Source organism: Vipera berus (genome assembly GCF_964194415.1).
Source record: "Vipera berus genome assembly, chromosome: 4".
Taxonomy (NCBI): Eukaryota; Metazoa; Chordata; class Lepidosauria; order Squamata; family Viperidae; genus Vipera; species Vipera berus.
Window position 1 is genome coordinate 97574257 of NC_138206.1, and position 12775 is coordinate 97587031.

The following is a 12775-nucleotide window of genomic DNA, read 5'->3' on the forward strand; positions in this document are numbered from 1 at the left end:
AATGTTGAATTTAAAAATAACTCATAATAAGGATTTTGTCTAATTAACTTTCCTTTAGGTTAACATATTTTTGTCAAATCAGGCTTAATAAAATAGAATAATCATTACTGCAGCATATTCATTATTGTCAAAAGACATTAACATGCATACTTGTTATGTACATGGATTGTCTGCACTAATAAATTACCAGATACTACATTACCACTCCCTCAAATGCTAATACAATACGCCCAATGCCGAAATACATCACAGATTGCTAAATATGCACTATTTAACAAGTTTCGTATGCTACATCTGCACTTCATTATAAAAATAAAATATACTTGAAAAGCTCTTTCTTCTAAATGCTTTGCTTATCTTTACAAGAACCACATCATCTATATAGAAAGGAATACCTTGTTTTACTGTATTCTTCTAGCTTCTATTACAATTATAATTAGAAATATCTTCTTTTCCAGATACATGCTTTGGATATTCATAAAATAACAAGAATGCTAAAAATAGTACTGCATAGACATTCTGAGAAAAAAAATCAATGTTTTGCTAAAAATATTTCTTACAAATAGTATCAGCAGTATTTTATCATGTTGTACTATTATTAAAATAGTGAAGGTTCAACAGCAACAGACTAAGAACGGGTGGAGAATTTCAAAATAACCAGATACAAAATATATAAAATTAATTTAAAATATCTTAATGAAGCACATCAACATTTACCAAAAATGAATGGATCAGTATCCCAGAGTCTTCTTTTGTTAAGCTATCTGCTGTATATTCCAGAGCTTTATTTTCTCTTTGATGTTTGCAAATATATGAACAGTTTCTCTCAATAACTGTACGAAAACCTTTAAATAAAATAACACTAGTCGTGCAACCCATTACAATTTCTCTGCATCCAGCCTTTCCAGCTAATGCATTTGTTTCCAAAATATATTCCTTTATTGCACAAGCATGGTTTTCTTCAGCCACTCCAGCAGTATATATCTATTAAGATTTAATACCACTATATTCTAAGCTTATGTAGAAGAATGCCAAAAATCCTTTGAACATATCAGCAAGAGCCACACCTCATAATGCAGCCATGCCTAACAGAATCCTTTCTAAAATGCTCGAAAAACAAACAGATAAAAAAAATCCAGCATTCCTAACTAAGCTGCCTTGATTTCCATTTCTCAATGTTCTCAAATCTTTCTGAAGCCAAAACAGAAAAAGAAAAAAGCAGCCTGCTGCAGCTTCTAGTGCCAGGCACAACGAATTCTCTCATCTGCTGCAAGAAAAGCTTCTCCCAGAATGCTCAGCTTAGAATTTGCACCAGCAGGCAATTTTCTTCTCAACCTGAATATTGAGGTGCTGGATTTGGAAAAGATGGGGGTGGGGGGGTGTTAAGATTCCTGCTGCAAGAACATTTGCCCTTGCACAAAAAGAGATGCAGGAGATATGCCCATCTGTTGCTGCTATAGGAACTATTTGATAGATGCAACTGTGGAAGCTTATTTTAAATATCCAGATATGCCTGTACTGCAAATAGTAAACCACTAGAGAGCAGACAATTAAGCATTTAAAAAAAACTTTTCCAAATGAATTCAATGTTAGTAGAATTGGAGTTACTGGAATATGAAAGAATGTAGGTTATTTTTTTCATTCATACATTTCCAAATAAAGAAAACTGTAAGATTCTATAAATGTTACCTGAGAAGCAATTTCTACAGAGTTGAAGGAAGCTTAATTACTGTTTACAGAGACAATACTATATTTGTGAACCCAGGAATAACCCATTTCTAGGTGGATCTGTAGAGGACTCCATTCTTTTTCAAACCACACTTCAATATGTGAAGACCTGGTTTGCTGAATAGGTCACAATGTCTGGGTTTTCACCTAACCTTACTGATATACCAATAATGGTCTGACACAATACACAAAGCCAAAACCAAGCAAACCACATTTTCTCTTTGGATAAAAGAGAAAAATTGTTTCATATAGCTGATTAAGCAGGCCACAGATTGTGAAGCAGAGAAATACATATTTAAAGTCACGATAGGAGCTTGGTGATTTTTCTTAGAAAATGAGTTATTTTCAAAGTATCAAATCACCTTTTATATTTTTACTATTTTCACTATTTACTTTTCAGATCTAATTCTGTCAAATTTTTCATTAATGACTCAAATGAATGTTTACATTAAGCACTGCCTCTAATGTAATTATTGTAATAAAATTAAATTTTAATTTAAGTTTTACTTCTTGGCCTATGTAATATATCCTTAAAACACAGATTATTGACAAACACACAAATTTAATGGAAATTATGAAGTTATTGTATTAGAACTAATAGTAATAGTCATTTATATCTTAAAAGTTATAATCTTTGTGAAAATAAACATTTTGACTTATCTGTTATTTTACTGTAGTCATATTCAGTCCAATGTTTCTAGGTTTAACTACTTTGTTCCAATCAAATTGTTGGGCTGATTGTGTAATGCTATGTTGGTCTATGACCAAATTAAAGATTTTATTTAATTTGATTTGCTAATACTAGCTTATTAAAAATGTTTAGCCAGTGTGTTAATTCTGATACAGTGGAGACTACAATTTAGTCTGACCAACTTCTTCAGAGCTTGGTTGCATTCCTAAAGTCCACTTAAGAATCAACATATAAGAGAGTTATGTTGTTTCTCCATCTCCATCACTACCATCTCAGCAGTACTCAGCCAGAATTCTGTTACGAGGACAATTCAGAAATAAACCTCCATTTGGGTATCAATGACACACTCGCAGATACAGAACTTTTATTATAACACATTAGAAAACTACATTATATTACTTTTTGACATAATCGCCATTCAAATAGAGGCACTTGTCATAACGTCTTACAAGGTTTGAAATTCCTTAGTAGTAGTCACTCGGTGCCAAATCTGGGTTATTAAAATCTGGGTGATCAAAAACATCCCAACGGAACTGCTTCAAAAGTTCTTGGGTGCATCTAGCGGCGTGCGGGCAAGCATTATTGTGAAGCAACACCACACGGGAAGTGGTGCCAAGGCATAGAAAATCCTGCAAATGTGAAGATGCCAAAGGAGTACTGCTAGTGAAATTCATGGAGTGTGGTTTAACCATCAATTTAGAAGTCTACTGCGAAACATTACGAAAACTCAGACGAGCCATCCATCCATCCATCCGGTATATAATGAAAGTTCTGTATCTGTGAGTGTCTGTCATTGATAACCAAACGGAGGTTTATTTCCGAATTGCCCTCATATTTGAACTGTTTATTTGAAACTATTAGAAACAAAACCATGTCCTCTGTCCTGATAGATGAATAAAACAAAATTTCCAAACTAGTCAGCAAGCTCTATTCAGCAGCCTCCAGAAAGATTGCAAAGATTAGGTGTACCAAAATGGTAATGTTCCAGTATCCCTTTGTGCCAATAGGTAGGAATCTGACACACTATGATGCAAAGCACCACACCTTATCTGAGAAAGACCTGTGCCTAGCCTTGCAGAACAGAGGCAGTTGCACCAAAAGTCTACATCTAGCAGTTTCTGAAATATCCAGATGATACTTAAATCTTTCAGCAGAGGCAGGCAACAAATTTGGAGTTTTGACATCATGACGTAAATATAGTGAAAAAATGGCACCCATGGTAACCACAAAATACTACTTAACAAAAAGCAGATATTTCCTCTTTCTTTCTACTTGTTCATCAATCTCCTGGCAGTATACACCATCAGCCTGAAATACTGCATTCTTAATCACTGTGTCACCCCAACTCTTTTATAAAAAGGATGTTAGTAGATATTTTCAGATATAAATCCTTCTGCTCAATATTAACATTTTGAGAAAGGGACAGATAAATCCTGATAGCAAATATGTAACAATATTAATAGTAATAGTACAAAAGTTTAAAACTTCAAAATGTCTTAAATGAAAACTAAAATTAAAAATTCTCATTTTAACTAATAGGAGGAAGGATACTCAATAGCTTGAGGGAGCAAATCTATAGGAGGATGATAATAAATAACATGTATTAAAAATGACTCTGCACATTATAGAGTGAACAACTAGCATTAAAATTGCTTATCCATAAGACCAAGTTGCATATAAAAGATATTCTAATAGATACCTTTTTTAAAGAGACCTAATATGTTTTTACTTTTCAACAATATATTCAGTAAGAAATTATAGTACATGAGTTTCAGTAAGAAACTGTTTTTATAAATGTTTAAACTTTTATAAACATGTTTATAAAAATATATTAAAGTATAAACAAATATTTCACTTTAATTATTAAGTTGTATAAATCTTAAATATTTCCATTTAAATCTTAAAATCTTTCAAATTTAAATCTTTGAATTGCATGAAACTATGAAATATTACTCCATCTAGTGGTTAGGCTTTATGCATTTCTTCAATTGTATAAAGTTCACTTTTGTATGTTTTCTTGGAACTTAGAAATTCATGTAGGCTGGGGGAAAAAACAAGGATTTGATTTCCTTCATAGATAGTAACTAGTACGGAAGGCCCAATACTTAGAAACAGAAATAAGAACATGGAACAATTATGTAATATTCAATTATATTTTAATGAATTGAGAAATAGGAATTCCATAATAAGAGAACCTAATAGAAAAAGGAGCTCAAGATAAATGAACATTCTTTTAAAAAGGGAATAATAAAAGCACAATTTCAAATAATTCCCATGAGGGGGGAAAATATAGCAGAAAGAACTAATGTACTTTCCCTAGTGTAGAGGGGGTAAAAGGATGCATATAAAGCGGTGGAAAGAGATCCAGATTCTCAAGAAGGAGTACTGTACACACCAAGTAGTCTAAAATTATAATGAAGGTATCCGGAATTGTAGGACTCCAAATGAGTTGAGGTTGGTCAAGGATGCAAAGAACAAAAACTGGGAGCTTCTTAAATAAGTCCAAATAGAAAAGAAAAGAATCAATACTCAATGAAGACATTAAAATATCATCAACTCCTATTTTCAGTGTTCAACAAAAAATGTATAGATAGTCCTCGCTTAGCAAACACACATTCAGTGAATGTTGAAATTTATGACGGTACTAACAAGATTTTATGACTGTCCCAAGTTTCAGCAGTTACTGCTTTCCGGCAATCACATGATCATGTTTTTAGTGCAGCATCCCATGGTCACATGATCACCATTTGCAACCTTCACTGCCAGCTTCCAACAAGTCAAGTCAATGGGGAAATTGGTAGGAAGTCATAAATTGCAATTCACTGAATGACTGCAACCAGAATTACTAGAACTGCCATCATAACATGGTGTGGTCAAGTGATTTTTCACTTTGCAATCATGTTGCTTAACAATGGGGTTCCTGGTCCCAATTACAACAAATAAGTGAGGGCTATATATATATCTACATGGCAAATCTGAAAAACAGGATAAAGAGACACAAATGTACCGTAACATGGAACTAACTGAAACAGGTTTATAGAGTATCTCCACTCTGAATGAGTTTAAGTCCTCAAAACAAAATGAACTACACGCTATGGCACTAATTGATGGTTGTCATTTTATATAGTAATTTTGATATATCTGGGATGATGCAAATGTTGTTTCCAACTTTAAAAAACAGGGCAGATATGGAGAATTAAAGATAAATCAACCTCGCACCACCATTTGGGAAAGTTCTAGAACAGATGATAAACAGAATTATTTGTAGGCAACTTAAAAACAATGTAATATTTACCAGAAATCAGCATGGATTTGTCAAACACAAATCTCCACTAGCTAATCTTATTTTGAATTTGACAAAATACCCATGACATTCTATTCAGCTAATTAACTGTGGTTAAAAACTCTGGGTGTAGAGAATGCCTCTGACACAGCAGACTATAATTATTTGTTTTACTTGCTCAGCAGGCCTGTATCATTCATTGTTATTCATCTATTCATCTAAGTCATCTATAAAGTTTTAAACAAGTATTAAATAGGTTGACTGTTAATGATTTGAGCATGGAGAGAAATTAATTTATTTAACTTTTCCTCTAAAACAAAACAGACCTTAAACCAATTAGGAAGATGAGATAACTATAAAACGTCTTGTGATAGGATATGAGGATCGGCTATTATCAGACATACCTCTTAAATAGTGCATACTCACGACATTTAACTTTTATATTTCTCTTCACAAACCAAACTTTTACTTCCATGTAACAAAGTGGGCAGAAGCACCCTCTATACAAAGCCATTTTTCCATCTATCAAGATCCATTTCTTGCAAGAAACTACATATTTACCAGCATTTGCTCTTCACAGTCTAATATATGCTGTAAATAACTTGGTTCTATATATTCCCAAGTCCTCAACCAAAAAACGTATAAAAATGTTATTATAAGCTTTGTGTATATATGTAATCATAAAAATATTAAACCAGGGAAATTTTTGTCTTATTCCCTGTTCAGTACGTTTGCTAGGCACTCAATTTAATCTCACACCAGTTACACCTCAAAATCATACTGCCTGTGTTGCACTCAGGAACTAACCTTTAGATATTCACTAAACATATCCATAACACAATTCTATTTACTTCATCATATGCTTTTCACGATCAATAAATATATTATAGATTTCTTTCTCAAATTTATACATTTCTCAATGATCTTCAAAGAACAAAAATCTGATCTGCACACATCTTGCCCAACTCAAAGCTAAACATTTCCAAATTCTGCTTACTGATACCTCCTATACCCTCTTTAATAAGAATTTTCCCTGGCACAGCAAAAAAGCTATAACCTGATCTTAACATTATAGAACAATAACAACAATAACAACAGTTCTTTAGAATTTATTGGGACAAAATGTAAAAAAATGCAACCTCTACTTGGCTTACCATCAGCCAAGACATTCCCAAGTACAAGTCTTCTCTCTTAATGTTCAGATTTAAACATATGATAAGCACAGTCATTCCATATACAAATAACATCCATATTTTAGTATGTTTGTTATAGCTGCACTGTTATCATTTTACAACATTCGCATAGGATTTATTACTTCATTATTTTTCTCATGGATACTAACATTTCTAGCATTGTCTTCAAACCTGCTCTTCAATTGCACTAACATTTCTATGCAAATCACTTATATATTACCTCTAGCAACTTCTGACTCCATTTTCATCTCATATAATTTGACCCAGTAATGCTGCTGGAGGCTCATTTTTTTCTCATTTCCAAAACAAACTTTTATAGAACTTCTTGTGTATTCCCTCTACTTCTTTTTTGTTCTCTTGACTACATCCTCTACAACTATCTTCCCTCTCTACATTCGAGATTTTTGCATCAATTATACTTTTATATTCTTTTTAATTCAGTCTCTTTCACTTCGTCATTTGACCAAATATTCTTTTTCATATTCCCCTTTATCATAACTCCATATGCTTTTATGAAGTACTCTGAAATATAATTCTGTTCACCAGAACAGATTTTTTCTGTTCACCAGAAGGCAGTCTTATCTACGGTATCTTGTAATACTTTTTCATTAAAAAAGTGCTATTTTTCTTACACATCTATTTTTTTTCCTTAAGATCTACTCTTGATACCATAATCTACGTTCAGAATCATGAATCTTTGCTCTACCACTATTTCTCTTAGTCATGGTCTTCTATTCATTTCTTTTCTATCTGCAAACATGAATGGAATTATCTTAAATCATGTATTCAGAATAAGATTTTTGTAAAAACTCATCAAACACTTATAAATTCACATTCATCCTTGCATTGAACCTAATTGCTATTTGTAACTCTCTCTACTCATTCCTATTTATTCATGTTACTTAGCAAAGTAAGTTTCCCCAGATCACTTACATGCAGAATGTTAGTTTTAACCAAAATTCATTCTTCTGTTATGACAAATGGCAAGCTACTGTCACTAATCATTCCTATTTTCATATATATCCCTAAGAACAGTCCATAATTCATTCATAATTAAACCTACATCTTCACTTTCCTGAATATATTCATCAACCTCACAAGCTCAGACCATCTGCATTTAGCTCTGTTACATCTTTTTTAGTTTCTCCAAGTTTCATAGAAATACATTTTTCTTTAACAGAATAATAGAGTTGGAAGGGACCTTGGAGGTCTTTTAGTCAAACCCCCTGCTCAGGAAGGAAACCCTATACCATTTCAGACAAATGGATGTTTAATCTCTTCCTAAAACCCTCCAGTGTTGCAGCATTCACAGGTTCTGGAAGCAAGCTGTTCCACTGATTAATTGTTCTAACTTTCAGGAAATTTCTCCTTAGTTCTAGATTGCTTCTCTCCTTGATTAGTTCCCATCCCATGCTTCTTGTCCTGACTTCAGGTGCTTTGGAGAACAATTTGACTCCCTTTTCTTTGTGGCAACCCCTGAGATATTGGAACACTGCTATCATGTCACTCCTAATCCTTCTTTCATTAAAAGCAAATCCTTTCATACTCCTTTCTTTCCTTCCTAGTCCTTTCTTTCTTTCTTTCTTTCCTTCCTATTCATTCATGTATTCATTCATTTTTTTCACCATTTACCTTTTTACATGCTAAATTGTAATCTTCTTTATGCCATGATGATCATCAGAGACGTCTATAGATACTGATCTCCACTTTGAACAATCAAGGCTTTCACATAATTCTGTTTTGTGAAATAGAAGACGTATAGACTTAAGTTTTCCAACAATAGTCATATCACACTACATGCAGCATTTCCTGCTAATGGTAAGGACAGTTAGGGCACATTCAACTCATTGTACCACAAGTGAACCAACATGTAAATTTGTTCCAAGCATATTCACATACTTGTCTGCACGTTAGGATTTCTAATCTGGAGACTATAAGAGACAATACCACTATTTATTTATTTATTTATTTTAATTCCATTTATATCCCGCCCTTCTCCGAAGACTCAGGGCGGCTTACAAGCTTAGCAGTAGCCTTCATTCTATGTATATGCCTGCTTGTTAGGGCTTTCACACACACCCCAAGCGGCATTATTACAAAGTCAGCTTAATTGCCCCAACAATCTGGGTCCTCATTTTACCTACCTCGGAAGGATGGAAGGCTGAGTCAACCTTGAGCCTGGTGGGATGAGAACCTGCACTAATTGCAGGCAGCTGGTGTTACTTAAGGAGGCATTAGCCCACTGCTCCACCAAGGAGCATGTGAGTCCCTGCAAGTGGAAATGCACACAACGTGCAGACACATAGCCAGGATGCAAATAATGCTAAGCTATGTCAATGTACTAGATAGAAAGATACAACCAAATCATTACAGACTAGACTACTCTCAACATACAAAGTTGGAAACCAGTATGACCAACCCTACCAGCACTAAGATCCATAAGAGATCTAATCCTAAAACATTTTGAAGGGAGCACTTGTTCAGTGCTACATAATTTGTACTCTTTTACCAAAAGAAGAGACAATATAAAATAACCTGCAACTTGCAATAATCAAAAACACAATCATGTAATATATCTATCCTTAAGTCTCTTGGTAAAATTATTCCAAGTCTGCAGTCTTGGTTAGAAAAGTATTCATTAAACTTGCAGCAATGCCTATCATACCTGAATTACCACATATAGAAATTACCTAATGAGCTGAACACTATTTGATTTATATCTTATCTTGACTTAAAATTATGAACTATCAAGTCAGAGTCAACTCTTATTGAGTACATAATGCTTCCTCCTATTTGCCCCACATCAAGTGAGGTGGGTTGGGATGAGAGATAGAGACACTCATATTTTCTCCAAAGTCATCCAGCTACCTTCTGTGCCGAAAGAAAGATTAGAATTAACAGTCTCCCAAATTCAAAGAAATTAATTTTCTATTTTTAAGGGCTAGAACTATGTCAAGTGCTCGTAGTGTCACCACTCACCACAAGGGAGTAAGATTCTTTATCCTGGGACACGTATATTTGCCTTAATTCGTAAGATTCTTTAATATCACCATCAAATTCTGTGATTTACCCAATCATGAATACAGGCATCCCAATTTTTAACAATAGCTTCTACTGTATTGTATTTTTCTATGTGTGCCTTTGACTTCTGGCAACTACCTGCAGTTTTCTTGGCAAGATTTTGGAAATGGTATGCCACTGCCTGCTTCCCAGAGCTGAAGGAGAGTGACTGGCTCAAGGTCACCCAGCTGGCTTTGTGCCTAAGGCAGGACAAGAACTCACAGTCTCCATGTACTGGTATCACTTGTAGATACAAATTTATCCTTAACTTATCTGGGGGAAAATAACCAAGCAGCTCTTTGAACACCAGCACACTGTAGGAAAAAGAGCTGGAGACAAAGTTGACAGAGTGGTATTTAATTGGATGAACATCAGAGATCTATAACCTGCAGTCTCAGGACAACATACTTACAATATATGCTCATTCCGACAGAAAAGAAACGCAGTAAGTACACAGAATAGAAAAGCAATACACAGAATAAAACACTAACTCTTGTTTAAATAACTTGATTTGAACTGACATGTTCCATCAAGATTTCACTCTCACGTTTTGTCATGATTCTACCAGCTTCTTTCTTCTGCTCTTGCCAACATTTTAAAGACAAACCCTCTAAAATCTCTAACCTTGTTACAAAAAGTCCATGAAACATTTCAGTTGGTAGTTTCATCTAGCATTTGAATAAGTACTGATGTGATATTTATATTGCTTGTAGTTATTTTATAAGAGTTAAAGTGCAATAGATTTAATATTTTATTGTTGTTTGCATAAGGTAGACTATGATTGCTTGTATTTTTATACCCTGTATTGAGCTCTGGGAAGTCGGGGAGGGGGAAGGGAGGTGTTGGGGAGGGTTGGGGAGAGGGGAGGGGGTTGGGAGGGGTTTTGTCTTTTTAAAAAAATGTATTGTAAAACTTTTCAATAAAAAAAAAGAAACATTTCAGTTGGTAACAAAATAAAAATAAAAGAGAGAAGACAATAAAAAATATGGATAAGAGAAATACAGCACTAGGCTGGGTATTCGCTCCTATTTTTCATCTTCCCATCTTTCCTACTACCTTCTCCTATTGGTTTATGTTTTATCAATTGTTATTTGTAACTTATGATTAATGATTCTAACTATGATTATTACCCATGACATATTACTTGCTGTTTATAGGTACAGTGTGAGCTTATGCACTGAAGACAAATTCTTTGTGTGTCTGATCCCTCTTGGCCAATAAAGAGTTGAGTTGAGTTGAATTCTATTCTATTCGCACGGAAGCTTAAAAACTTTAAACTAAAAAGATTTAGTGCTTTATTTTTTTTTTCAAAGCAACTGCTGAAGCTGTTTCGCGATAGCCACCTTTTTTTCGCCCATAAACTCCTGGAATCCTCTCCCGAGTTTTCCAATCACTCATTCATTCATAGATATCGCGGGAAGGAAACGAAGGCGGGGACTCCTTGTGAATGGACGGAAGTTTTTACAGAAAAGGGGAAACCCGAACGTCTAGAGAGCCAGCTGCTGCAGAAGGGATGGGATCAACCCCCCCCCCCCACTCCTTCCCGTTCCTGTGTATTCAGTACTTCGGAGTAGGGAACGGGAAACAGAAGGATTCAGAGAACGGGAAACAGGTACCAGCTGAACGGGAGGAAAAACCAAAGGTGGGGAAAACCGAGCCGGAAGCAGGCGGGGCTAGTTCATCCCCCGAGCGGAGTTTTTCGCTAGCCCGAACCTAGCCTCGGGAATTCCGACACTGCGAGATCGGTTAGAGCGTTTCCCAACCTTAGGAACTTGAAGATGCGTGGACTTCAACTCCCAGAATTCCCCAGCCAGCTATGCTGGCTGGGGAATTCTGGGAGTTGAAGTCCACGCATCTTCAAGTTCCTAAGGTTGGGAAACGCTGGAACTTAGAAAAGGGATCTTGCCATTCATTGGGACGGGGAGAAGCGGAATCCAAATTAAACCTGTCCTTCCTTACGCACCCCCACCCCACCCCTCCAAAAAAGCGATGCATAGACCCGCTGGACGAGGCGCGGGGTGACACGTCTGAAGGGAGCAGGGGCACGGACGGGGTAATAATCCGTGTGAACCCTGCCTTCTTTTCAGACAGACCCGCGAGGCGGCCGTCTGGCCAAACAACCTACAAGCGGGACAGGGCTGGTGGGAGAGCGACTCGGCGGCGGCTGCTGCTCCCTCCTCGTCCCAAGCAAGCGAGGGAGGGAGAAAGGGGCGTCCGAACCCACCGGAGGTAAGAAAACCACCCGCTCCGCTCGAATCCGGTCCTCCCGGATTCGCCGCCACTCACCACAAGAACGGAACCCCGCACCACTTCGGAGACGCTTTGCCGCAACTCAGCGGCTGTGCCCGGCTTGCTGAGCGCCCGCGTGAACTTCCGAGTCTCCGAGGAGGAGGAGGAGGAGGAGGCGGCGGCGGACTGAAGAGACAGGGTTGCCATCCTTCCCGCCTCGGCCCTCCGCTCCTTCTTCTCAGAACCGCTTCTTCCCGGCGGCCCCTCTCGCCGCGGGAGAGCCGAAGCCGGCCCGGCCACCTCTCAGGGCGCTGCCTCGCCGGCGCTCGGGAGCCCCATCCTCCCCTTCCCTCCCTCCCTCCCTCCCTCGTCAAGCGCAGCCGTCCGATCCGCCCGCCGGTGCCTCTCGTGTCGCAATTGGCTCGGCGCCGGCTGGCCTCGCGCCGCCGCTCCCGTCAGGTAGCCCCTCCCTTTCGCGAGACAGCGCCCGCCGCCGCCGCCGCCGCCGCCGCTCCCCTGGCTCCAAACACTAGCACGCTCGGGAGACAGCGATCCCTCGGAGGCTGATTGGCGCAAGTGGAATGGAGGAGG

At 37.2% G+C, this 12775-nt stretch overlaps 1 protein-coding gene across 3 annotated transcripts in view; it reads right to left on the minus strand.

Annotated features, from left to right (window-relative positions):
• DOCK9 (dedicator of cytokinesis 9) overlaps positions 1 to 12528 on the minus strand; it is a 125885-nt gene extending 113357 nt beyond the window's left edge. For all 3 annotated transcript variants that reach the window (XM_081327644.1, XM_081327643.1, XM_081327645.1), the window contains exon 1: positions 12242 to 12528. In XM_081327644.1, coding sequence (XP_081183770.1) covers positions 12242 to 12391 — 150 coding nt within the window. In that variant the 5' untranslated portion in view covers positions 12392 to 12528. The remainder of the gene's footprint in view (positions 1 to 12241) is intronic.
• Positions 12529 to 12775: the final 247 nt, after the last annotated feature.